Source organism: Paroedura picta, chromosome 8 (assembly GCF_049243985.1).
Source record: "Paroedura picta isolate Pp20150507F chromosome 8, Ppicta_v3.0, whole genome shotgun sequence".
Taxonomy (NCBI): domain Eukaryota; kingdom Metazoa; phylum Chordata; class Lepidosauria; order Squamata; family Gekkonidae; genus Paroedura; species Paroedura picta.
In genome coordinates, this window is record NC_135376.1 from 30,086,708 (window position 1) to 30,114,556 (window position 27,849).

Genomic DNA, 27,849 nt, shown 5'->3' on the forward strand with positions numbered 1-27,849 from the left:
GCTCACCCTTTCCTGGAGGTTTCTGCTGCTCTATGGGGTCTTCACAGGCTCTCTAGTGAGGTTTCCTATTTTGGAAGAGCCACAGTATAAGATTCAAATGATATTTCTCTTAGCTGAACCAAAGTGTATGCTCAGGTACAGAGCACTAGTCATTAATACAGGAATATATGAACCACCTGGGATGAGAACTCTTCCAAGGTACTGTGTATCTACTTGGTGCCTAGTACGTTAGTTTTAAATCAAATAATAATGAATCAAATAATAATATTCAAATATTATATTCAAATAATAATAAGTTTTTAAATCTAATAATAATAGTTCCTCACCGTGTTTTCATAGCTTGCTTATGCAGGACTACTGGTAAAAGGCTGCATTCAGTGTTCTTTATATCAGTTTATACATGCATTGCTATAAGAAGGGGATGCATGGGACTTCTTTGTTTTCAAGAAGGTATGTGATTCTTTTATGCTTCCTCATTCAGAAGCTGTGACAGTAGAGGGAAACATCTGGAATATACTTGGCTGAGGGGGAATAGTTAAATTCCTGTCTTTTTCCTTGCAGAGGTTCTTTGCCCCTAACTTTAACTGGCCAAAATTTATGTGGTGCCGTTTTTTCCTGCGGAAAACCTATCACTAGGGATAGCGTAAGGACTTGCATGCCTTTTTCAACTCCTACCTGCTTTTTGAGACATAGTTCATAAGCACATTGTTTTCTGTGGTCAAGCTAAGTACAATTTGTCATGACAATCATTCCAACAATTCTACCAGGGCACAGCTGAGCAGTAAGTACCAGTTAAGAACTACCTGCAGGATTAGCATTAGGGATTTGCATAGGCATTTCAGAAAATCTGCAACATAGAAGGGTGTGGAGAAGATGATTAGTGCTCAAAAGATGGCCACAAGTGGTCATCCATATCTTATAGTGACTCAGTTTCAAAGATCTTATTAGCACATTGAAAAATAATGTGATAGAATTACAAAGAGGCAGATTTTCTTTTCAACTCATGGTGTTAAGAAGACCTCATGCCAGCTGCTAGTGGGTTTGCTGACCAGCAAAGAAATCTTCTCCCAAAATATCAGAACTCAAGGGCATCCAATTAAACTGATGGGCCGTAGGTTCAGGATGGATAAAAGGAAATACTGCTTTACATATAGATTGACTAAAATGTGGAATTTGCTGGCAGGGGATGTAGTGATAATCACAATTCTTTAAAAGGAGATTAGATAGATTAATGGAGGTCAAATGTACTAATGATTACTAACCATCATAACTGAGGGGAACCTCCACATTCAGAGGCACTAAGCCTCTGAATCCCAGAGCCAGGAAGCAATATCAGGAAGGCCCTGGCCTCTGGGTCCTGTTGTTGGCTACTCTGTTATTGGACAGGATGCCAGACTAGATGGACCACTAGTCTGATCCAGCAGGGGTCTTACGTTTTTAAAAAAGAATCATGTTCCAGGTCACTGCAGGCTAGGGATTGTAAGAGCAAGAGGTAAAAAAACAAACTCCGTGGCAACAATTCCCTTCAAAAGTCTGTATCCTCCCCCTTATCCAGTAGGGCTCAAGTTTCCTTTCAGACTTGGCTCAACATATGCTTTTCATTTTTTAACATGGTATAGCATCTGGCCTGATGAAAAGTCCTGGAGAACCAGAAAGGCTGCATGCTGTTATGTGTCATTGGGTTGGTCCTAATGGTGATATTACATGGGTTGTATTCTTGTCTTATAGGCAGCAGTAAGTGATGAAAAGGTTAATTCTAGAGAAGAAAATAAAGATGAAGTGGTGCCTAACTAATGAGCGGTGACACAGGAGAAACACAGCAGCAGCATGGTGCTACTATGGAAATAAGGCAACCATCTGATCCACCTGGAATCCATGCAGGTGCCTTGAGAAGGCATTTGGCACCGGGGAATGGATTTGATCTGTCTGGAAGAAAGGATGAACAACCCTAGGAACAAGGGGGATATTTCAGATTACAGAAGCAATAGGTGAACATGGCAGGTTAGAACAAACCAATTTGATTCCAAGCAAGCAGAAATGAACTTAAGGCTATTTGTTCACTGAACACCTTACGGTGGCTTCCACTGACCGTGGGACAGCCTTCCATGTAGCTCTTGCTGCGGAAAATGCTAAGGCATTTCCAGTGGCTGGGATTGAGGAGAAGGAAAATATGCAGAGATGTAGACTAGGTCGATCCAAGATAGGTGTGATCCATATAAGGAGAACTCAGGCGTGGTAGAGCCAGGAAGTCCCAATATAAACATCAGCGGCAAGCCCAATTCCAGTTTCTCACTGTGCTGATAAGTAATGAAGATGAGAGAGCAATCTGTAGACATGACGGCAGATAACAAAGGTAAGGGTATTAGCTACTAAGCAGAAAGGATGCAGGTTGTTCCATTTCAATCACTATCCCTTCATATACTGCAGAGGCTAGGAGTAACAACCGAAGAATTTATCAGTACCATGACAAATGGTTATCTTTTTAAAACACACCCTGAACAAAATCAAATTAGTAATATTATAATATCTGTTGAGGAGTAATCAATATTAATAAAAATTGGAAAATCAAAAGGATTGTTGGTAAGATTAAGAAAAGAGCTGGGAAGTCATCCCCATCCCCCAAGTAGTAAAAAATATAGAAACAATTTTTATGGCTCTATATTCTTGTAATTTTTATATGCAGGCACTCAGGCAAGTTTCTGCTTTGAAGGTTTCGGTTTGTCTCTCAGTTGCTCCCATTGAGTATTTATAATTATGTCTAATTTATGTGGAAGTTGAATGAAGCAGATTTGGCTGCTGAATACCAAACAATGCCACTCTAAGCAGAGTTCCATAGCCTCAAGGCCAATTACCTCAAAATACTTAGAAGGGTGTGACTCTGCTGAAGATGGTGCTGAAAGTGTCTCAGAACTTTGTGTTTGGAGATAGGTACCTTCCTGATATGTAACCACCATAAACAAAAGTTATTGAGGAAGAATCAACGTGGATTCTCTAAGGGATGACCTTGCCTCGCTAATCTTTTAGGGTTCTTTGAACGGGTGAACAAACACGTGGACAAAGGTCGCCCAGTAGATGCTGTTTACCTACTTCCACAAACCTTTTGATAAAGTTTCTCATCAAAGGCTCCTAAGTAAACTCAGCAGCCATGGGATAAGAGAACAAGTCTTCTTGTGGATTAAAAAACTGGTTAATTAACAAAAAACAAAGAGTGACTATAAAGGGGTAGTTTTCACAGTGAAGGCTGGTAAGCAATGGGATACCACAGGGCTCCATAGTATGTCCGGTGCTTTTTAACTTCTTTAGTTATTTGGAGTTGGGAGCAAGCAGTGAAGTGGCTAAGTTTGCAAATGACACTAAGTTGTTCAGGGCAGTGAGAACCTCTGTGAGGCCTTCCAGGGAGACCTGTCAAGGCTGGATGAGTTGGCATCAATATGGCAAATGAGATTCAACATGGGCAGGTGAAAAGTAATGCACACTGGAATAAAAAAAATCCTAACTATAACTATCCATTGATAGGATCTGAACTGGCAGTAACTGACCAGGAGAGAGATCCTGGAGTTGTGGGAGATAGCTCACTGAAAATGCTGACTTGGTGTGTGACTGCTATAAAAAAGGCAAATACTATGGGGATTATTAAGGAGATTGAAAACCTATCAGCCAGTATCACAACGTTCCTGTATAAATCTGGTGTGGCAGCATTGGAATATTGTGTACAGTTCTGGTATGTCCCCTTGAAAAAGATAGTATAGTGTTGGGAAAAGTCCATAAAACGGCAACTAGTACACCTTCCCTATGAAGAAAGGTTAAAGAGGTTAGGGCTCTTTTGTTTGAAGAAACAATCACTGAGGGGTGACATGACAAAAGCTTACAAAATTATGCACGGGACAAGAAAAGAGAAAGAAGTACTTTTCTCCCCTTCTCACAATACAAAAACTCATGGGCACTCAATGAAATTAATGAGCACTAAGTTTAGAACAAAGGAAATACTTCTTCACTCAAGGAGTAATTAACATGTTCACCCCTGAAAGAGCTGGTGGCAGCTACAAGCATAAGCAGTTTCAAGAGGGGATTGGATAATGTAAGCATCAGAGGTCCATCATTGGTATTCATGCACCATATTCTTGGTGCTTGGGGGGCAACAGAAGAAGGGGTTCTGGAGTTCTGGTACCGCTAGTGGGTCTCCTGAAGGAACCTGGATTTTGGTCACTGTGGGACACAGAGTATTGGACCAGTGTGGCTTCTCTTATGTTCATGTTCCAAATTACGTTCCATGGGTTATATTGAGGGCAAGAGAGGTGATTAAGTCATAAAAACAGAAATGTGAAAGCTACTACAAATGCTATGACTAACATGAAAGGAATGAACAAGGCAATCATACAGAAAAGCTACAAACCAGTTCAACTAGAGTATCTGGATTAAGGCTGTTCAGGAGCACTGAAAGAAAAAAATGAAACCCTCTACATTTGCAAACTTGTTGACTGCATAGTAAGTAAAAAAAAAGAAAAGAATGCATTATAGGGGCTGTGCCGACCTAGAAGCTGAACTAATACAACAGAGATGGCTTGTGCAATCTAGAACTATCATATGTACTGCACTAAGCGGGATATTGGAATGTATTTGTCACATGTACCTATTTTATATAAAGAAATGTTGTTACAATCAGGCTAATATGCCAATTTTGCCATTTTTATATGGGACATTGAACCCACTGAAAACTAGAGAATGAGATCTTGTACAAATGTGCAAATCTAACATGAACATGGGACGTGGAACTGAGCAAGCTGATCTTCTTAGTTGTAGGGAATTGAAAATGATAAAAGCTCATACTTCAAACCCCTTTAACTGGAAAAGACCTTTGAACACCAAAACAAGCTTGTTTGTTTACCCGTCACATGGTGTACCTTCTGCGAATCTCCCATGGAACACCCCCTCAGAACAGCTTTGGTGCCAAGTGTGTGTGATCCCATATTAAAGCCAACCCCTTTGTCACCAGTCCCACCAACAGAGAAGCTTAGAAGTTATGTTATACAGTTTTAGATGTGCATATCAAAATGAAAAGTGCAAATTCCACAAGCATGTGGTTGCAAAAATGTATAATTCAGATACCAGGGGAAGCAGGACTGGGTTAGCCTTGCTTAATCACTGCAATTACTTATTAGACTTCTTTTATACCTCAGCAGGTACCCAGAGCTCCTTACATTGTTCTTCTAACTGGAGCTAGTCGCAGCCTAACCCACCTCTCAGGGCTGTTGTGAGGATAAAAAAGCCATGCTCATTTCCTTGGAGGAAGGGAGGGCTAAAAATGGCCTCAATAACTTTTGCTTCTGATCCTCGGTCAAGGGCCACTTACGCTTCTGGGCACAGGGATGCCAGTCTCCAGGTGGGACCTGGAATTACAAGTCATCTCCAGACTCCCAGTCCCCCTGGAGAAAATGGCTGCTTTGGCGGGTGGGCTCCCTAGCATTATACTCCACGGAGGTCCCTCCTCGCCCACCCGCAAAGTCTCCAGGTATTTCCCAGCCCAGAGTTCGGGGTTCACAGAGCCCAGGAACATCATCCAGAAACGGGCATCCCGCCATGGCCTCGGGTGGCCGTGGCTCTCTCTCTCTCTCTCTCTCCCCCCCCCCCCCCCCCCCCGGCGGGGCGCCTCGCCTGGCCTCTGCCGCCCGAGCGGCCCCTGGGGCTGTTGCCGGAGTGACGCGGCCAGGGGAGGAGTTTCAAACTTTCCGTGGAGGGCATTATGGGAAGGCTGGGCCAGCGGCTGGGAGCTCACCTGTCGCGGCGGGGGGGCGGGGGCCTCCCGGGGAAGCGGGGCCGCGGCAGCCATGGTAAGCGGTGGGCGCGCTGCAGGGGGAAGGCTCGCGGCGGGCGGGCTGGCCGGACGGCCTCGGGGGCTTTGCGGGCACCGCGGGAGGAAGCACCTGTCGGAGCCAGGTGAAGCAGCCCCGGCGCAGAGAGGCTGGGCTGCCTCTCGCCCTCCAGCGCCGCGCAAGCTCCGCTGTTGCCCGCCAGCGGCTGCGGGACGCGGAACTGCCCGGCCTTCTCGGGAGGAAAGCGGGGGCGTCGGGGGCGCGCGCGGGGGGTGCGTTGGGGAGCTGCTCGGGGCTTGGCGGGACTCTGCAGGTGGCTCCCTTCCCCGCCCGCCCGCCCCGCCATAGGCTTCCCAGCGGCCAGTCGCTTCCCCTTCTCAGGGACTGCCAAGGCTTATCTCTGCGGTGCCTCTCTCTACCTGTTGCTGATGCAGGGCCAAGAAGGGAGGGAAGGAGGGACTGGCCGGCTGGAGGAGCCGCGGCCGCTGCGGCTCCATCCACTTTTTGTGTTCAAGTCTCCTGCCTCCCGTGCTGTGTGGAGGCTGGGAATCCAATCCGCTGGCCCCAGACGGGCAATCAGAAGCAGCCCTGGGGGTGGCATGTCTGGCTTGCCCAGAGGAAGATCCGATTGAAACTTGTTTGACTGTAAGCGAATTGGAACTCTTCAGAACATCTTAATGGCCTCCTCCAGGCCAGGGGCAGGGGATGCTGAGGGAGACTGCTTTCTCCAACATGGCTGGGGAAGCTGGGCCTGCAGGATTTCTGCTGCCCCGAAATGCGTTGTGCAAGTTGTGGAGAAAAGCAAGCAGCTTTGAAATAGGATGTTCCCAGGCAGCCAGTCCCAAAATGTTGATGGGAGTCTGCATTTCCCTTTTGCCTGCTTTGGGGGCATCAGAAGTTGCTGCAGATAGGATAACGGCAGGATGGGGAAACTTTCCAGCAGGTAGATTCAAGTGGGTAGCGGTGTTGGGCTGAAGTAGTACAAGTAAACTAGAGTCCAATAGCACCTTTAAGACCAACTAAGATTTATTCAAGGTGTGAATAAATCTTTGTTGGTCTTAAAGGTGCTATTGGACTCTGGTTTTCCAGCAGATAGGGCATCCACCAAACACTGGCTAGGCCCCTTTAGAGGGAATGTCTCTCCAACTCTGGTTGTGCCTTGTCTTGTCTTCAAGCGTCCTGTCTGTGCCCACTTCACATTTCTACTGCTGGTAAAATGTGGCCTCGGTAAACCCACATTGAAAAGACCCAGGAGTTCAGACCTCTGCTTTGATTCTGAGTTTTTGTTTTTGTACCTTCCTTAAAATGTATTTTTGCCTATATAGATGGGAGGACAGGAAAGGAGTCTATGGTGTCACTCCGCTGAAGTCCACAGGCAGAGTGCCACTTCGCTTTGAATGGCATCACAAATTCCTTGGCGTGACTAAGGGCACTTTCATGCATGCACTTTCAAACGTCTTTCAGTGCTCTTTGCAACTGAATGTTGCAACACCCACGTGCAAACAATTGCCAAACAAACTGCATTGAAAAGGTATTCAACATGTGTGAAAACACCCAAATTTCAGCAGGCTTCAAAGACAGTGAAATAAAAGAGCAGGCAGGTCAGGCATTAGGGTGCTTGACAACATTCCTGAGCTCAAATCAGGCTCTTCCTGATCCTTGATAAAGCTTCTATTGGCTGCTTGGACTTTTCCTCTCTTTTGCATGAGGTGCTTGTCATCTGTAGGCTGAAAAGGCACAGGGTGGATTTTGCTCCTGGATTTGCAAGTTTCCTGTCATAAAAGTCTTCAGTTATCTCTCACCCACCTACCTCTTACTTCCCTTTGTCCTTTTGGATGAACTTTGCTTTATGTGTTTTAACACATCTAGTTTCCGGGGCTAGTTTTAACCAATACACAAATGGTGGGTTGGTCCGTCATATATTTACTTATCCAAAATAGTAGACCAGTTGGAGAAACTTGCAAAGGAGTTTGAGTCATGTGCTTAGTTACAGCATACTTTTCTTTCAGCAAAAACACAGGAAAAGCATCTGATTGGGTCCAAGAGGACAGGAAGGCAGTCCTCTGTCTATGTCTGTGCTCACTAAGACTGTTTATGCACTGGGAACTTCACTTCCCCAGATCCCATGCAGGAGCACAAATTGTGGGTGGATCCAGGCCAAATGCTCCCCCATGTGGGTGCAGGAAGAGGTCGGGCAACTTGCCACAACTAAAACTCCAGGCTGCAGCCTGATATGAAACTTCCAGTGCATAAACGGTCTAAGAGTGCCATCCCTTCTAGAGAAGATGGCCAGGTGACAACTAGGGATACAGAATGAATGCATTTTCTTCCTGTTTCTCTCAGCTTCCTCCTCTTCCTTCTGTTTCCCTTGAGGCAAGTTTGAAATTATTTGCTTCTTGGGACAGGACCGCTTTTCCCCTTGTGCATTGAAGGTGTAAGAAAAACAATAACTTTCCCCTTTTCTGCTGCCATGATCCTTATAGTCTGGCTGTTGGCCCTTGTTTTCCACATCAGTTATTTTGCAGGCAAGGCTGGTTGTGAAGAGGTTTCTCCATGTTCCACTAAAGTCACTGCCTGGATGGGTTCAGCTGGTTATAAAAGGCATCTGGGCGGTGAGACAGTGTGACCAACTGGCCCTTCCACTTTTCCCACCAAGGCACTTCTGCTGTCCCACAATGGAAGTTAAGCAAGACTGAGAAACAGAAGTGGTAAACTGTCTTTTGTGCATATGAGATGAATGGAAAGTGAGAACGAGGCAGGAGTGAACACACAATGAAGAACATAATTTCTTTCCTCTTCTTCTTCCACTTCCTCTATAACAAGAAAGAAAACATAGGCCTGAGGTTGGAGCCATTCCACTGGCATTTTCACTAGAGGAATGACACTTCTGTCAATGAGGAGGGGAGAATGACTTGCCATTCCCATTGCTTTTGTAAGGGTTCCTTGATTCAGGGGTTCTTTGGGCTGTACTGATAATGAGAGTCTCATTCCATGGGATTTATGATAACGTTGATCCTTCCTCTTACTTTTATGTCATTCTGGATGTTTCCTTGCTCCAGCTTGACGCTGTTTGCTGCTGCTGGCCGAAACAGGGAAATGGCATGATATGAAGACATAAGTACAAAGGATATGATTTACTACTTTGAAAGGAAGAAGGAAAATAGCAGCCTTTTGTGTGCGGGAGGGAGGGAGGAGGAAATGTGCATTGTGCTCTGAGGTACAGTGGGAATTGTATCGTCTAGCTGCATGCTTATATCAGTAACATGAATTTAAGTCAGGTTATTTCTAAAGCATTAGGCTAATGTTAAATTATAAAGAACTTCCATGGACACCCCATGTTCATTTTCAGTTTCTCTTTACAATACTTTGCTATTTGCTTTGGAAGGATCACAAAACCAGGGCCTAGAACTAATGGCCTTGCATCTTGTTTCTTCTCTAGCATCTGGGACTCAGAAGCAGATTGCTTTTGTATACGAAAACTGCATTGGCTGTATAGTCTCTGAATTTAACAAGATTAGCAGAAGGCGGGGGGGGGGGAGGAACTGACTGGGTCTCCTTGTGATTTGCAGCTATATGTTAGGCAATTTCACAAGTTATTTGCTTGTTTACACATGGCAAGCTTGCACTTTGATTATCAAACTGAACACAAATCTGCAAGTTCCTGGCTCTGGGGATCAGGTAATTTCAATAGAAAAGATAACAGCCGCATCTCTTAATAGGGAGCAAAGGAGGAAAAGTAGAAAACAAACAGGAGGCAATGTTGCTAGACAGGTGGAGTGATAAGGCAATAGCCATCCTATATGTGTCTAATTTATTTCCCAGCCCTTTAAAATCTAAAACAGTTAATTGCCTGTGTCCTTTTTCACTTTGTGTCCCTGTGAATGGTATGCAAAGAACACCGATCTATTCAAATGCAGGACTAATCTCCTATTTTTCACTTTCCCATCATCTGTGACCCTCTCTGCTCCTCCCTGCCAACAGCATGCAATCCTTCCGGCTCTTGGCCCTGAGTGTGCATATTGGCTTCCAATGAAACTGGAACAATCTCCCTCACAGACATAGCAGTGTTCAATATTTTATTACCCAGCAGGCCCCTACCAATGATCTGCTCAGCCAATGAAGAGAAAGGATGGAAAGAGTTTGGCCTTGGAAATAGGCAAGAGCTGCTATTGAGGGTATGCAATTTGTGTATGTGTATAAAGAGGTACCCATGTCTGCCGCTGTGCCAGCCAAGTGGGATAGCAACATGGCAAACAGCGATAACCTAGAAAGCCAAGCTCCGACATTTTCATGCTAGTCACTGAAATGTCCCAACAGGGTACTAAAGTCAGCAGCATTGCTTTAGCGCCATCAGGGTCTCCTTAGACTTAGGCTACATGCAGTTTCTCAGTGACTGCTGGTACGAAGTACCACATTATTTTCGCAACACAATAAACAAAGAGCCGTGCTGTGTACAGAGGAAGCCCTTGCCAGCTGATCTCTCTCCGTCTCTCCCTTCTCTACCATCTCTTACTTCTTTTGTAGTTGGGTGGGAAAGCGTTGAGTCTGCGAATTCACCCCAGTTCCTCCTTTCTCCTAATCAACAAGACACGACACTGGATCCTAAAACGCCTTCTGCTAATGTGTGGGGCTCTTCTATTTATGCTTCTTGGTTTCTTCTTCTGACACAAGGAACTGCTTTGTGCCAATAGCGTCCTGCCCGTGAAACACCATTTTTATCAGGTTTAAAATAAAGTTGTGTGTGTGGAAAGAACAGGCAGTGAATGGTCTGTGTGTGAGTGCAACATCATATGAAAACATCAGGAAGAAATTGCATTAGGTAGCTGAAATGTGGAAAATCATTGGTATAAATGCAGGCCTGAACTCAGTGCTTAAAATCTAGCAGAGTATTGTTTTACCCTTCCTGTTGAGCTAGAGGGAAGTCTATATGGGACTATATGGATCCAAATGTACATCCCATTCTTGGGCATTCTTCTCAAGCCATAAAGCCAGTGTGGCATAGGGATCAGAGTGTCCATCTAGGATTTGGAAGACTCAGATTTGAATCTCCTGCCTGCATCCCCTCATAACCTTCCTGTACCATGGCTCTTTGTCAGATTTATTCATCTTCCTGTCTGCGTCAACAGCTTTTCCCTCAAGCCAGGCCTCTCCTGAGTTACAAGCCATCCATTCTGACATGTTCTGCCTTTGAGCTTACTACCCCCTATCTTCCTTTTCTTTTGGAGCTTCCACTAAGAATTCCAGTCCTCCATCTTGTCCAGCTTGCCGTCACAGCCTGAGGCTTCTTCTTAGGACAGGTGTTTCATATCACAGAGCAAGAAGGTCCTGAAGATTCTAAGGCTTAGAATTTTTATTTTATTTATTTTTATTTATTATATTTCCATGCCACCCTCCCCAGAGGCTCAGGGTGGTTTACATTAAACTTATAAACAATACATAGAACATAGAATCAAATCTGTAATTTGATACAGATGATTTGATACAGACAGAACATTACATCCGTTGAGCCCATCTGTCCACCCCCCCCCCTTTATTTTTCCATCACTGCTACTACACAGTGTCTCAGCATATTCTAATCCCTAGGAGACTAGGTGCAATGGGCTGGAAATATATAAAAATAATCTTTAATAGAGCCTAGAATAAAAAGCAAAGACCCTCAAGGACTCACGGGAGACGGAAAATGCCATATGTTCTTTCAGCTGGCCTCTCTACCTACACTGGCTTTTCTTCCTCTCCAGCCTTCCATGACCGCTTGCTCTGCTCCCCCTTTGCCTCCTGCTGTTGTCTCCATTATCCCTCTCCCTGCAGTCTCTGTTTCCATCCCCTGTGTCTCTATTTCCCTCTGCCCTGTTTCCTTCCATTCTCTACATGCTGTATCTGCCTTTACTCCCTCCTGGCTCATAGAGCTGTTGGGCATTTTATAGAGTTGTTACATCAGCCCAGATTATTACCCCAATTCTGTTCTCACCCTCCACACGTGTGTGTGTGTGCGTGCAGACACTTTTTAGTCTTTGGGGTTTGGGGGGGGGGGTTTTACGTTTTTTGCATGAGAGGGCAAACCTAGAGTCCCAAGTTTGCAAAGACAGATTTCCTTGCCATGGATGGCCTAGCTGTGCAAATTTTGTATGGTCTATATGGCCATGAGTTACACGGAGGTAATTCTTAGATCTTTTCAAGGCAAAATGTGTTTCTTTTTAAATGACTTTTTGGGTGCCATTTTCTTGTGGTTTTCCTACAAGTATCTGGGTCACATAGTCCAGGGCAAGAGGTGCTGCTTTATATGCTCTGGCTGCCTCTTTCCATCCTATACAACATACTGTGAACAGAAGCTGCCTTGAGAGCCCTGAAGTGTAGTTCCTGTAGATGGGCAAGCAATTAGGCTGAGATCCAAGAGCCCAAATGAATTTAGTAGATTGTTTCTTAATGAATCCACTTGTATCTCTTTTAATTACGTCCTTGTGATACATGAATAGACAGAGAACAGAAAAGCACAGCCTGCTCTTTTGTTCACAGCTTGAGCCTACCTTTTGAACCGTGTGTTGATTGCCCCAAGTGGAGATGTGCCAGCAGCTGGGTGAGGTGTCATTGAAAGGAAGTGAATCATGTCCCTAAATCAACAAACGCCTTTGCTTCAGGCCCAGAAAGTTCAGCCCTGGAGCAAGAGGCAAGGATAATAAGCAAGGCTTCCCTGTTAGGGTGCTGCTATTTCTGTCTTTTAATTATGCCAGACAATGGCACAGTAAGTGCTAAATGGACTGCAGGAGAATCAGGAAGCATCCTATGTGTGGGAAATTGTGTTAAATTCTGTTGAGTTTGTTTTCTCAAATTAACAAGCAGAGGGCCCAAACATTTATAGTTGGGGAACAGAAAACTCTCCAGGAATGATTGTACTGATTCCAATTCTTACCTTTCTGAGTTGCTCGCCCCTAACCTGGACTGTGTTCCTTTACTTAAATAACTTCTATGACAAGGGTTGCCAACGTCCAGGTGGTGGATGGAGATCTTCTGGGATCAGTTCACTTGGAGAAAATGGCTGCTTTGGAAGATGGACTCTGTGATATTATACCACGCTGAAGTGCCTCCCCTCCCTAAACCCCACTGTCCTCAGACTCCACCCTCAAAAACTCCAGGTATTTCCCAACCCAGACCTGGCAGCCACTGTAATATGTGAAAATATTTGTGATGTATGCTTTAAATGCTGTATAATAGTCCATTTTTGGCACTGTGCTGGAATTATGTTACCTTGTGTACTTTTACCAGGTATCTCTTGCAGTAGAGCTCTATGCAGAGCTTGTCCAATCTGGGCCTATTGATTTCAGATTGGAGTTGATCTGCATAGGACTGTGCTCTTGGTTATTACAAACTTCTGACGTGGAAACTTGCAGGGCACCTGACAAGGTAGACTAGGCAATGGTGTGCAGTGCTACCCTCATATTTTACCCTGGAGGATATAAGCCCTTTTCATATATCACAGTGAATGCCCATATATCCTGAATGCAAGAGCCAGCTTGGTGTAGTGGTTAAGAGAGGCAGTTTGTAATCTGGGGAACCATGTTCAATTCCCAACTCCTCCGCATGCAGCCAGCTGGATGACCTTGGACCAGTCACAATTTTCTCAGGGCTCTCTCAGCTTCATCTACTTCAGGGGGTGTCTATTGTGGGGAGAGGAGGGGTAGAGAATTATAAGCTGCCTTGAAGGTTGCAAAAACCCAACTGTTCTTCTACAAGAGCCAATGTGTATTCACTTTACACATAAAACTGGAGACCAGTACCCAGATAAATGTACAGTCTGAATCACTTGTTCAGCTGTATAAGCATTGACTATAACTTGAGAATCAAAGCACATATAAAGAAAAGTTAAGTGCACCATGTACATAGAAGGTATATATGTTCACTGTAATTTGTGAACAGGGCTACAGGAGTAGAAATAGGGTTAGGAGGCAGAGGGAAAGGGGAAAGAACTAGAGCTCTGTTCTTCCCCCTTGATAGACATTTTCTGTAGATATACACACTGACTTTCTGCTTCATGTATACTATTTTAACTATCTTCCTGAACAAGCGAGCAAGATGAATCTCAGTTGCTTTAGTTTTTTCACATGCCAGTGCATCCTGACAATGGGAAGAACCATTGTCATTCCCCAGAGAGCACAGTGGAAAGCTGCCCCAATGAATAAGTTCCAGTATCACTGTGATTTATCACTTCAGAACAGAAATGAAAATACACTGAAAAACTCCAGTCTTCATGTGGGGGTCTTAATCTCCAGTAAACATTGTCCTTTGTCATTTCCTCAGCTGCTTAACAATTGTTTGTTCCAATGCTCAGGTTTCTGTTTGGAAGGGTATTATCTGATTTTTCCTGTTGATTGGAATAGAAATGAGGAAGTGGACGTAAACTAGATGGCCATATTTTAGTGTAATCTTGAATGGAGAATCATGATTCACAATATTATGCTAACAAAAGTGTCTATAAATTTCACAACTAAACATGTGAGATGGGATGCTGGATGCAGCATGATCCACCCAAAACCATGCCTTAGAGCCCTATCATAGTATCACAGTATCATAGTAACTGTCTCAGTGACTGTCCTAGTATGACCATAAAGCTGGATAATGCTCCTTGTTTTTGTAATAGCCAGCCTCAGCTAAATGGCTGAAAGTAAATGAAATGCATCACAGTGAGTAGTATAGCTGCTTGACTGGTTAACTTGGATTCAGACCTGGGTTCAAATATTCATGTAACCATTACGTTCATTGACTAACCAATCTCACATGGGTCCCATGGGGTATATATGGGGAAATCTTGACACAGATCTTCTTGGAAGGAGAGTGGGATATAAATATTTATGGTATTTGATTTGCCATTTTTCAGTTCATCTTATATTCATCAGGGTGTGTTTTCCAAATTAAAGGTGACACAAGCTATTTTGGTACCTGAGGTAGAAAAGATGATCTCCATGAAGTTTACTTATATAATAAATAGCTCACAATTTGCTAACTTTTAATGATATTGCTAAATCTGTGACTTCAGGTGGTTTTTCTCGCCTTTCTTAAGGGCAGGGATACTCCCATTCTGAACAGCATAAATACACCTGGAGATTTTTTGTGACTTGGAGTCAGATTAGACAGTACATGAAATGCAAGTTGGGTTCAGGAAACTCTACCCAACCTCCCTCTGATTTAATCTGTGATTCATCACTCACATTTAAAAACGTAGTTTGGTGGGGCCAACTGGACTTTCAAGAGCGGTACAGTGGCAGGAGGGCTTCAGCATTTCCTCCCTTCCACCCCATGGGCTTTCAGTAGAAAAAATGTTGTTGAGAGCTGTGGGCAGGCTGCTTCTCATGTTGTTGGTACCCTGTGTCTGGCCAGGAACCAGCCTGCATTAGCAGTGACAGGATCAGATGGTTCCATGGTGCAAAAAATGCATGAGCTTGCAGGTAGGAAATACTGAAACTGCACCTGCTGCTCTATACACACATACCCCAACTATTTATAAGGTGAGTGGTGGATTACCAATTAAACAGTTAGACTGGGGTTTCCACCCAACGTGCATTTCAGGTATCATCAAATCAGATCCTTACACAGATTTGGCATCAGATTCTCCCATATCAGGTGTTGTTTAGGGATTCCAGCCCCCTTGTGTGACCTGGGGATCCTCTGGAATTATAGCTCATCCCCAGACTAAAGACATCAGCTCCCCTGGAGAAAATGGCTGCTTTGAAGCATGGACTACATAGCATTATACTTTGCTTAGGTCCCTCCCCACCCCAAATCCTGGCCACTCACAGCTCCACCTCTCAAAGTCTCCAGAGCTGGCAACCCTATAAAAACACACACATACATACTTACACAAACTGATAATACAATGAAAGTCACTTGAAGGGCTTCTGTGCGACTCAGTTCCAAAGCAAACAAATGGATCCAAATGTACATTGACTTTGAGAATTATCAAATAATTCCACTATCTCAAATGTTCATGGAGTTGGCTGAACTTGGTTGAAGTTCATGACTACCTAATTGAATTGATAAACCAAACATGAATAAATACTCTTTGTACCTAATTAAGCTTTACATTTTAGACTTTTTATATTCAATGACAGCTGATTTGTTTTTACTATGTACTTGCACTTTGTGTATTGTCACAACATCAAAAGGTGTGTCATTGTTTATTCCATCACCTTTCTGGATGAGCACTTCAGCTCTTTCTCAAAATGTGTGCCACTAGCCCTTTATGTAGTGCTAGCAGCAGTGGAAAGTAATCGCTGTTATCATTCAAACAACTGAAAAAGGTATTGAATGTTGCCACATCTTGATTTAGTTGTTGCTGCTACCTGTTGATATACATATGTTCAGTTTTTTCCATCTTCTAGAATGCAAAGTTATGTATATCTGCCTATTTCAGAACCATTTATACAATAATAATTTCCTGATTTATTATCTTGTTTTTGAATTAGCCCTAAAGCTCATTGCATCCAGGAATGCAACAGGCACTAGTAGTGCCCCCCCCCCCGAGGGCTCCGCCGCCGCTCTATCTGTGCACGCTGCTGGCAGCTCGGTCGATGCCCCTGCAGCCAGCCGGCCTACTGCACAAGCTGGTGGCCAGGTTGAGTGGTGGGCTGGCCAGGGCGCTGTGGGAATGCCCTCCTCGGTGACCTGGGGGCATGTGGCTGCAAGGCTGCATGTGCGTCTCGCTTCCAACTTCTGGGGGCTGATGCTCCAGGGGTGTGCCCAGTTGGTATTCGTTTTAATGTCCTGGTTGACCTTGAATGAGGAAATTACCTGGGCAGTTGCTATGATTGCTCCTACATGCCCTCTTTAAGGCATTATAGCTCAAATAGCCCATTGGTTTATTGAGGGCTATGGGCAATGAAAAGACCAGGGATCCAGATCAACAAGATACAGGGCAACCCAGTACTCTGTATCATAAAGATATATGGCAGTGCTCATTTGAAAGCATATGTAGTGGTGGGAATGAAATGACACTTTCCCACCTGCTTCTCTGCAATGAAGGTGGTCAGAGGCCTGTTGGGATCTGGCCTGCAGGTGGAGGTGGCCTATTTAGTGACCCATTGGAATAATGTACCAACATAGTTCTATGGTGTTGAATTGACCAGTTATTTGGGACTCTTTCAGCTGTATTTCTTGGCTGGGATTGGGAGGCACTTTGTTGCAGTGGTTCTGATAAGGTTTCCAGATCAGAAATTCCCAGAGTGTTATGGGTAGAGCTTGGGAGGTTGAGGTTTGGGTAAGGGAGGAACCTCTGCAGAGTATAATGCTATGGAGTCCACGCTTAAAGGAGCCATTTTCTCCAGAGAAACGGGTTATCTGTAGATCAGTTGTAATTATAAGAGAACTATAGGTTCTAACTGGAGGCTGGCAACCTAGTAGAGTAGCCAGGTCGGTTGGTCCAGCTGGTGGGGGATGGGGAGGAACTTACTGGGAGCTAGAGAGGAAGAATCAGGAAGTAAACACAACATCCCTGAATCAGCCAGAAGTCAGGAGTGATGCTCTAGTTTGTGGGTAAAATCTCTATGGTAGAATTAGCTTCTTACCATAGAATTCTGCACCCAAACCAGAGTGTTGCCTCCCATCGTCACCAACATCCCTATGTCATTTCCAGGCGATGCAGGGATACATCCTGTTTGTTCTCTCCCTGTGCCTGGTAAATTCCCCTGGTTTCTTAGAGCCTTAAAATTGGGGCATGGGGGGGAACCTCCAAACCAGGGATGTCCTGACCCCAACTGGGAATTGGCACCCATAGGTTTTGTTCCGACCTGAATTCTAGCCTTGGCCCATCTACACTGGCTCCCAGTCAGTTTCTAGGTACTATTCAAGGTGCTGATATTGACCTTTAAAACTCTGGCTTGGCACAAACATACCCGAAGGACTGCCTATTCCCTTTGGAACCTAGCCAACTACTATGGTTATCTTCAGATGCTTCTGCCTTCTGAGAGTAGGTGGGTGACAACTCAGGAAAGAGCCTTAAAGAAATTCACACTGTCCCCCTTCTGTTGTCATCTTCCGCCAGTGGGTGAGGACATTTCTTTTGTCTGCCATTCCCTCAATGATCCCTTCCCCCTTCCTTTCCTGTGTTTTGTTGATTTTTAAAGTGTTTCTGTATGTATGTTTAGCTGTGTTTGAATTGAGCTGTAATGTGTTTTTATTTTTATTGGTTTTAAAGTTGTGTTTTTGTATGTAATGTTAGCTGTATTAGTGGTCCTGAAGAAGGCAGAAAGACTGAGCATAAATTGTGTCAATAAACAATAATAATAATGTGTAGGAGCAGGGCAATGGAAACTCTAATAGTATAAAGTGAATTTAGTCTGCAATAAAACCAGGAGCATTCAATGCAGTTTTACTGTGTGTGAGAATTTAACATGGCAGCCTGTAGTTATTGCACTGTTGTGGCTGCTGCCTCATTAATCCTCTGCTAAGTTAATGGGCCAAAGTAGTTGTCTGGTATTTCCATGCTAATTGTTAGGGGGGAAATCCCCTAATAACTCTGCTCAAGTACTGTGAGAGGTGGAAAAGGTGACCCCTCCTAGCTCCAGGGAGGAGCGGGCATATGTGTTGGTGGAGGATAACCAGTCTTGGGGTGTGGAAGAGAGAGGGAGAATCAGACAGAGACTGCTGTGAGCTAATCCTACACCCCATGATGTATCAGCTTCTCTCTATGAAAATCTTATGTAAAGTGACAGATGTGCCTTGTACCAGTGTGCCTTTGTTGTCATCTAAAAATAAAACAAATATTGCAAAAGCATCGTAAGGTTCTGATGTGTCCTCATCCAAATGGAATTAACCATTCAAGGTAGCACAGCTTATAAAAATGGGGAGCACTTAACAAAGGCACTAACTCTTCTCTTTGTGCTCATGTGCCGTTCAAAGATACAATGGCTCCGTCTCTTGTTTTCTTCGGTAACCGGCAATTTTTTGCTGAATTTCAGTTTCATCAGCCTATGGTTTTTCTCTCTATATTACCAAATTTTGTTCTATTTACTCTAGATACATTTTGTACTCCTCTTCAGCCGACAAGGGAAATTAAGACTTCAGAAGTGGTTTATTACACTGCCTGACAAAGAAAAGAAAAAGATCACCCGAGAAATTGTACAGATTATTCTGGCTCGCAATCCCAAAATGAGCAGTTTTGTGGACTGGAAAGATCTCAAGCTTGTTTACAAAAGGTGTGAGTAGTTTTATAAGTCAGCTGTTCCCACAAATTGTATCTGTTCCAGTGAGGTTTCCGAGAAGAAAAGATTATACACTTATAAAAGAGTGGCTGTGCTCTAGACTAGCGATCCCCAACCTGTGGGCTGCGGACCACATGTGGTCCTTCGACTAATTGGAGGTGGGCCCCGAAGGATGCCTTCTCCCCCCCCCCCCCGGCCCTTTACTTCATCCCCCCCCCGGCCCTATACAACACACCTCGGGTGTCATTGTCTCCCATCACTCCCAGATGGGACTATCTTGTTGTAGAGAAACAAGCTCAGGGTTCCCATTGATTTGTCATTGTCATGAGTTAAAATTTCCATGAAAATAAAATGTTCCTTATGTTCATCGCTGTGGCGTGTCTGTATCTTATTTTGAAGGGATGTTTAAACATTACCGTAGCGATCAGAGACCGTTAGGGCAGTGGTTGAGAGTAGATGAGTGAACTACCCCCCCCCCATCGGGCCTCAGTAAAAGGCGTTGAGTGGTCCCCGGTGATAAAAAGGTTGGGGACCACTGCTCTAGACCAGGGGTAGTCAACCTGTGGTCCTCCAGATATCCATGGACTACAATCCCCATGAGCCCCTGCCAGCAAATGCTGGCAGGAGCTTATGGGAATTGTAGTCCATGGACATCTGGAGGACCACAGGTTGACTACCCCTGGTCTAGACCTTGTAAATACAAGTCGGCTTGATTAAAAATTAGACTATAGATTTGTCTGCTTTGGCTGGCTGAACTCCTAATCAAGATGAAATCAGCTCTACTCAGCAATCTCAAAATGTTGTCAGGAGTTACAGACATTGTGTTGAATGTAGGGTTGCCAGGTCCTCTCTGCCTACCAGTGAGGGATGGGGAAGGGTTGCCAGCTCTGCATTGGGAAACTCCTGAAGATTTGGGGGTAGGGATGACCTGAGGATCCCCCAATTTTACAGCTCATCTCCAGGTAACAGAAATCAGTTCCCCTGGAGAAGATGGCTGCTTGCAGGATGGACTCCATAGTATTATATTCTACTGAGGTGTCTCCCTGCCCCCAGATCCCGCCTACTTCTTGCTCTGCAGGTATTTCCAAACCCAATATGAGGGTGGAGCCTGGGGAGGACAGGGACCTCAGTGAGGTACAATGCTATAGAGTCCACCCTCCAAAGTACCAATTTTCTGCAGGAGAACTGATCTCTAGTCTGGAGATGAGCAGTAATTCTGGGGAATCTTCAGGTCCTCCCTAGAGCGTGGAATCCCTAACTGAATGAAGTCTGTACCTGCTAAATCTTACATATTTAAAGGCAGCCAGTGATGAGCATCAAGTATTAGGTAGTTGTTCAAGAATTAGCTTGGCATACATCAAACGTATCTAAATATTTAGAATACCTTGCAAAGAAATGTAAGGGTTTTTGAGTCCCCTTTCAAATGAAAATCAAGTTCCCATTTAAATTAGACTTGCCATGAAGCACTTAAGTCCCTTTGATTGCTAGTAGACTTTCTCTGAGTGGCACCTAGTAGATTCCATTTCTTCTTCTAGTAGCCTGGATGCTTTCACAGTTTTTGTAAATTGGAAATAAAGTACCAAAATGTTCCACATTCTGAAGCCAGCTTTCTGATGAATATGGCTGAAGGATGAGTGTGAAGATATCCAGCAAAGATCAGGTACAGACAATAGTTTTTTCAAAGACTTCCAAGTTGCATGATGAAGGAATCATTGCATATGAGTTCATTTTTCTTGTACCACTCAAAAGCCCTTTTAACTAGAGCCTATGGTGGGAACCTCTTGTGGCGCAGAGTGGTAAGGCAGCAGACATGCAGTCTGAAAGCTCTGCCCATGAGGCTGGGAGTTCAGTCCAGCAGCTGGCTCAAGGTTGACTCAGCCTTCCATCCTTCCAAGGTCGGTAAAATGAGAACCCAGCTTGCTGGGGGGTAAACGGTAATGACTGGGGAAGGCACTGGCAAACCACCCCGTATTGAGTCTGCCATGAAAACGCTAGAGGGTGTCACCCCAAGGGTCAGACATGACCTGGTGCTTGCACAGGGGATACCTTTACCTTTATGGTAGGAACATGTTTATTGAATTAATCTATCGCATTTTTATCCCACCCTGCCTGTCAGCACCTCAGGCCAGCATACATGGTTCCTATTTTTCCATTTTTGTCTCAAAATGATCCTGTGATGTACTTTTAAAAAATGTTTATAAGCTACCTTTCAACCCTATAGGAACTCAGGACAGCTTTAGAGAAATTCAAGGCAGGTTTGGTTGAGCATGACTGACCCTGTGCATTTTCAAGGGGATTTGAACCCAGATTTCTTCTTTCTCAATGTGGTCCTGTTGTTGTGTCTTCAAGTTTCTGAAAAGCTATTGTCTGTGTTCCATTTTAAAGTTATACAGATTTTTTTAAAAAATCAGTAGAAAAGAGTTAAGAGTCCAGTAGTATCTTAAAAACTAACCAAATTTGTGGTGACTCACAAATGCTCATACCCTGCCACAAATTTGGTTAGTCTTTAAGGTGCTTCTGGATTTTTACTCTTCTCTACTCCTACAGACTGACTAATACAGCTACCCATCTTAAAAACAAAATCAGTTGAACTCATAATGAGAGTAGAACAAATTCAGACTAGTTTGGAACACAGCTGCAAGAAAGGCTCATGCAGTGATCAAGTAACCTTTTGTTTTTGTCATGCTCATTATTTCTGATTATTGCACTGAATTCGCCATCCATTTTTGTGTATCTGAAATGATGATCGTCCTATTTACAGTAGCACATTTCTGTAAAAGGCCGGAGCTCTAATGAGGGACTCTTCTAGATACTTGAACATTAATTAGCTCATCATATATCAACCCATTGAAACAAGCTGTCATTTTTAGATAATTTATAATATGAATGTGGATGTACAGCCTTAAAGTAATCTTAATATTTTTCATGTTTTCATAACTTAGGTATGCTAGTTTATATTTCTGCTGTGCAACTGAAGGCCAGGATAATGAGCTTCTGACGCTAGAAGTTGTCCATCGTTATGTAGAATTGTTGGACAGATATTTTGGCAATGTAAGTAGAGTATTTTTTTTAAACCCAGTGTTTCTTGTTCCTCTCTGCAGAAGTGACTTGAGGTACATTATAACTTGTTTGGGTTTTTGTTTTGTTTTTTGGACGTTTGAGCCAAGGATAACTTGTTGACTGGTTTTTATATGATGTTCTGTTTCAATTAAAAAACAAACCTCTTTGAACAAGCTAATGAAGGGAAAATAATTTGTGTGGGGATGAGGGGACATCTGCAAGCTAGTGGTCTTGGTATCACCTGTGCTGCTATCACTATTATGTTATACCCTACTTTCATCTTCCCCTGAAATAAGTGAATTTATTCTGGGGTATGTGTGGGAGATTTTTGTCAATTCCCTCTTTCACTGTAGACCTCTATGTGATGTTCAGTGCTCTTCCTGGGGGCACCTGTACCCCAGGGCCAATGCTTGGGGAGGGGTGGGCTGCAATGTAGGAGAAAGGAGGCAGAGCTAACCTTTGCCTCAAAGTTCCACTTGTGGTTGGTTGGAACCTAATTATTAGTGCTAGTTGCCGCCATGTCCTATGGATAGGCATTGTCTTGTGGGTAGGCTCTGCCAACTGTACCTGTAGCAATGATGCATGTCAAGGGGATATGGCAGAAGCATTGGGCAGCCATAGGAAAATCTTCTTCAAGGAATATTCCTGCTTTGTTCTGTTTTTGTTTGTTTATCCGTCCTGTTGTTTGTTAATTCAGTATGCCAAATCATGCATTTGTTCTGTTTTTTTGCTTACTCGTTTAATAACATGGGGATGGAAATAAACCAATGTATGCATATATAGAACTGCAAAATTAGCTCACTAGATATTAAGAAAATGATCTTGGAATGTTCTTAGAATCTGAACATATTTTCAGACTGAAATCTTTTTGTATTTCCTTTATTCACAGTCTGCCACAAGGGTGCATACAGAGAACAGGGTTTTGTCTTGACATGCTGTCCAAATTACTATGCCTGGTGCCATAAAATTATGCTTGAATGCACTTTCGTTTAATCCTCACCAGGTGTGCGAACTGGATATTATCTTCAATTTTGAAAAGGCATACTTTATTCTTGATGAATTTCTAATGGGAGGGGAAATTCAAGAAACTTCAAAAAAATCTGCAGTGAAAGCCATAGAAGATGCAGACATGTTACAAGAGGTAAGGAGAAGGATAAAAGAAGGGTTTGTACAGTGTTTTGCTGTTCTGTTCAAAATTTACAGGTTTGATCTTGTCATTAAAATCAGGAACAAACATCAGATATCAAGAAGGCAGAACTAAGAGACAACACAAAAATTAAAATATCAAGTTTTAAGGCTATTCCACTTATAATCACCCAGTATGAATAATCATGTTATGCTTTCATTTCTTGGCTGTTGATGCCAATTAAGCTACTTTTTCTGAATGTGCATATCTTTGTCTGCCAATGAAACTGGCTCTTTCTTAGCAGAAAAGAGAGGCTGAAATCCTTGCTACCTTGCAGAGGGATCCAATGTATTTTTACACCAAAGTAAAATGTATGCCAGATTTCAAGAAACGTAACAATTTAAATATTGCAAAGTATAAATATCGGGCTGGCTACATTAGAACATCGCAACAAACTCGAAATAAACCAAGGTTAGTTGGTATTGTGCACAACAACCTCTCTCATTCCTCCAAACGTTCTCTTCTTTTTGTGCACAGAGCTCAGTTGAATATTCTTAGTTTCTTCCAGCTCCATTTGCTTTGACATCAGAAGGTGGAGGTCCCGGCAAAGGGGCGTTTCCCCCCCCCCTCTTAAACTAGGATTCAATATTGAGACAGGTTTAGAATTCCAGTTGGGCGGGTGGGACTCTGAATCTGCCAAGGTGCCTGTATTCAGGTATTATGGCTGGATCAAATTGTAAGTGCCTAATTGAGCTCTATGTGGAAGAGGGGAGGAGGCAAAAGAGTGTGCAAGGCAGTGTTTAGGCTTGACATTGCCAAAGTGTTCCATAATGAGAGTTCGTCATGATATGCCGGTAAAGAAGGCAATTACAGTCTTGGGCTATATCAACACCACATCAAAATCACAGGATGTCATAGTCCCACTGTATACCACATTGGTCAAACCCCACCTGGAGTACTGTGTGCAGTTCTGGAGGCCTCATTTCAAAAAGGACGAGGACAAAATTGAGAGGGTTCAAAGGAGAGCGACAAGAACGATCCATGGCCTGGTAACCAAGCCCTGTGAGGAAAGGCTGAAGGACTTGGGAATGTTCAGCCTGGAGAAGAGGAGGTTGAGAGGGGACATGATGGCTGTCTTTTAAAAATTATTATTATTATTATTAGTTTTCTAGCCCGCCGCTCCCCTGAGGCTCACGGCGGGTAATAACATGTAAAACCCCCATAAAACCCCTAGTACATAAAACACCTAAAACAATCCCCAATCACCCGACCCACTTTGAAAGGTTGTTACTTAGAGGAGGGCAGGGAAAGGTTCCTGTTGGCAGCAGAGGATAGGATTTGCAGTAATGGGTTTAAACTACATGTAGAATGATAATGATTAGATATCAGGAAAAAAAATTCACAGCCAGAGTATTTCAGCAGTGGAATTGACTGCCTAAGGAGGTGATGAACTTCCCGTCACTGGCAGACTTCAAGCAGTGGCAGGACAGTTACTTATCATGGATGCTTCAGACTGATCCTGCATTGAGCAGGGGGTGGGTTAGATAGCCTGTATGGCCCCTTCCAACTGCATGATTCTGTCTGAATGCATCCTTAGATATCACACTTCATGGTTCCCATTCCTGTCATGCCTTGGCATTCTGAAAACTGGGCTTGAATTATTTAGAAACAAAAATAACCTAGCTGGTACACAGGAGCGTTCATGAGTTTCTCGCACCATTTGTCGAATATTTGGTTGGGTATTGAGCTTGGTCAATTAGTGCCTAAAAAGTGCTTTGCTACGTTTGCTGATTTGTTTTTGTGCAGCAAAGTGGAAGCATCAATTGCTTGTCTGAGAGCTTTAACATGAGAAATGTGTGCTGGCAAACCTTCCTGTCCGCTAGCAGTACTTTCAGCAACTCCTGTCTGTAATAGGACGAGTCCTTGACTCAGAGGCCTCTAAAGGCATATTTGATTTGTTGTTTAAATCCTTATCCAAGCTGGCCACACCTTGATTGGCCCTCCCTCTCCAGCTCCTGCCCTCCTTCCTGGATGCTAGCCACTTTGCTCTCAGACACCTGAGAGAGTCAGGCAGAGAAACAGAGAGCCCTGCCAAACCACAAACGATCCCTGATTACCTGCTATGGCTCCTGCTGCAAGGGAGAGAGACAGACAGAGACAAGCTGAAAAAGACTCTTGCTTCCCTGTTACTAAGATCCCTGATTATTTCCTATGGCTTCTGCTGAGAGAGATCTGCGCCTGCCGGTGTCCCCTGGGTCCTAGCACCCATTGTGTTCATGGTTGCAATGGGCTTTCTTGCTAGTTACCTTATAAACAGAAAACAACATGGACAAGTAAATACCAGGAATGTTTGTCTGTTTCATCTGGTCATCCATATTTTCTTGATAAAAGATAGGAGCATGTGATCAGTTGAGCAGTGCTTCACCAATAGGACCTATGTAGACATGGCTGCTGGAATAAACCCTCTCCAAAATCTACCTAGCTAGCTATGGAAACTTCTTCATAAGAAGAGCTGTGCAATAGTATATCCAAGTCCAGCATCCTGTTTCACAGTGGCTGGCCAGTGGTCCTTCTGGAGGGCCAACAATGGGGCATAAGGACTGAGAGCTTTACCTAATATTATGTTCTGGCTCTGGGATATGAAAATTTAGTATCTCAGAATGAGTAAGTTCCCCTCAGTCACGGTGGCTAGTTGCCACTGAGAGACCTCTCCTCCGTGAATCTGTCTAATCCCCTTCTATTTTTTATTTATCTATTATTCAATTTATATATTTATTATTCAACTTATTTTCATTAGGAGATGTTGTTTCACAAACCAAAGCTTGGCAAAAGAGCTCCATCTTACAAGCCCTGCAGACCTGTGCCAGCTCTGTCTGGGCCCGTATCTGCTCTGGGAGCTCATTCATCCAGGCAGGGACCAGGACAAAAAATGTCCTGGCCCTGATTGAGGCCAGATGTACTTCCTTATGGCCAGTGATCAACAACTGATAGATATTAGCGGAGCAAAGCACACTCTTGGGGATATAAATAAAGAGGCGGTTTCTCAGATATGTAGGCCTGAACCACAAATGGCCTTTTAGATAAGCACCAAAATCTTAAACTTGATCCAGAATTCAACTGGGAGCCAGTGTAGTTGCTGGAGGACAATCCAGATATAGGCCCTTCAAGATGTTCCTGTGAGGATTCTGACTACTGCATTCTGGACCAGTTGCAGTATCAAGAGGAAGGATAAGGGCAGGCCCACATAGACCAAATTATGCAAATCCAACCTAGAGGTGACCTTTGCATGGATAACTGTGGCTAAGTGCTCCAGGGCCAAGTAGGGCACTAGTCTGGCTTGCCAAAGATGGAAGAACGTCTGCTGCGCTGCTTTCCTGATCTGTGCCTCCATTGATAAAGAAGTGTCAAAGATCACACCCAGATTACTGGCTGAGTCTGCAACCAACAGTAGCACCCCATTCAGACAGAGCAAGTGTACTTGCTTGGTCCCTTCTTCTAAGCTGTCCCTACCAGGTGACAATGCCCACCGTTTATGTTCTGTTAATGATCTTCACTTAAGTGACTCAATTAGCTTCAACCCTTTGAAATTTGATGGAACTTCTAAAATGCTTCTTGGCACTGAATCTTCTCTACCTTTGCCAGTGTGGCATAATAGGAGAGCTGACATGATGTAGTGGTTATAGTGTTGGGATCTAGGAGGTAAACTAGGAGAGCCAGTTTGGTGTAGTTGTTAGAGTGTGGACTTCTAATCTGGCATGCTAGGTTCAATTCTGCACTCCCCCACATGCAACCAGCTGGGTGACCTTGGGCTCGCCACGGCACTGATAGAACTGTTCTGACCGGGCAGTGATATCAGGGCTCTCTCAGCCTCACCCACCCCACAGGGTGTCTGTTGTGGGGAGAGGAATGGGAAGGCGACTGTAAGCTGCTTTGAGCCTCCTTCGGGTAGGGAAAAGCAGCATATAAGAACCAACTCTTCTTCTTCTTCTTCTTTTAAACTGTTTGAATCTCTGCTCTACCATGAAAGCTTTCTGAGTGACCGTGGGTAAGTTGCATATACTCTCAGCCTAACCTAACTCATAAAATCTGTTCCCAAGGGTAAAAATGGAAGAAAAGATGTTGTAAGCCCCTTTAGATCCACATCATGGAGAAAAGCATGATATAAGTATCTCAATAAATTATAAAGACTTCTGTGTGCTTTATTACAATTGATCTAATAGCATGCTTTGTTTTTTGTTGCAGACAATGGAAGAATATATGAGCAAGCCTGCTTTTTAACTGGAACCCTCATAGACAGGAAAAGATGCTGCATAAATGTACATGTGAAAGCTGCTGTTTTTAGGTGCCAGATTACTTGAGAAAAGCAAAAACTTCAAACTCATGCAAGAGTCGAGATGAAGGTCTGGGGCAGTAGGACCTCTATAACAACATGCATGTAATATATTTTATACAGGTTTCTTATAACCTAATCTTTCTGGCTGTCTAGACTGAACGTTTGTCATTAGGGCATTCCTTAGCTACCTGCTTTTTCATTTCAAGAAATTGAAGGATATATTTATATGACTTTTGGGTCAGCTTCTGACAAATTCTGTATAATTTTGTAAAAGAAAAAGCCATTTATTTTGAATCTAATCATTTTTCTGAACTAATAATAATGATTTTGCAA

The 27,849-nt window shown here is 43.7% G+C and overlaps 1 protein-coding gene across 1 annotated transcript; it reads left to right on the top strand.

Annotated features, from left to right (window-relative positions):
• Positions 1–5,644: 5,644 nt before the first annotated feature.
• Positions 5,645–27,849, top strand: AP1S3 (adaptor related protein complex 1 subunit sigma 3). Its single transcript, XM_077348896.1, has 5 exons — positions 5,645–5,828; positions 18,813–18,991; positions 21,940–22,048; positions 23,061–23,198; positions 27,426–27,849. Exons 1-5 carry the CDS (start codon positions 5,826–5,828, stop codon positions 27,459–27,461), a joined length of 465 nt encoding a protein of 154 aa, XP_077205011.1. The 5' UTR covers positions 5,645–5,825; the 3' UTR covers positions 27,462–27,849.

Coding starts and splice junctions, on each gene's coding strand:
- AP1S3 (XM_077348896.1), top strand. Junction 22,049..23,060: donor TGGACAGATATTTTGGCAAT/GTAAGTAGAGTA, acceptor AATCCTCACCAG/GTGTGCGAACTGGATATTAT. Junction 23,199..27,425: donor ATGCAGACATGTTACAAGAG/GTAAGGAGAAGG, acceptor TTTTTGTTGCAG/ACAATGGAAGAATATATGAG.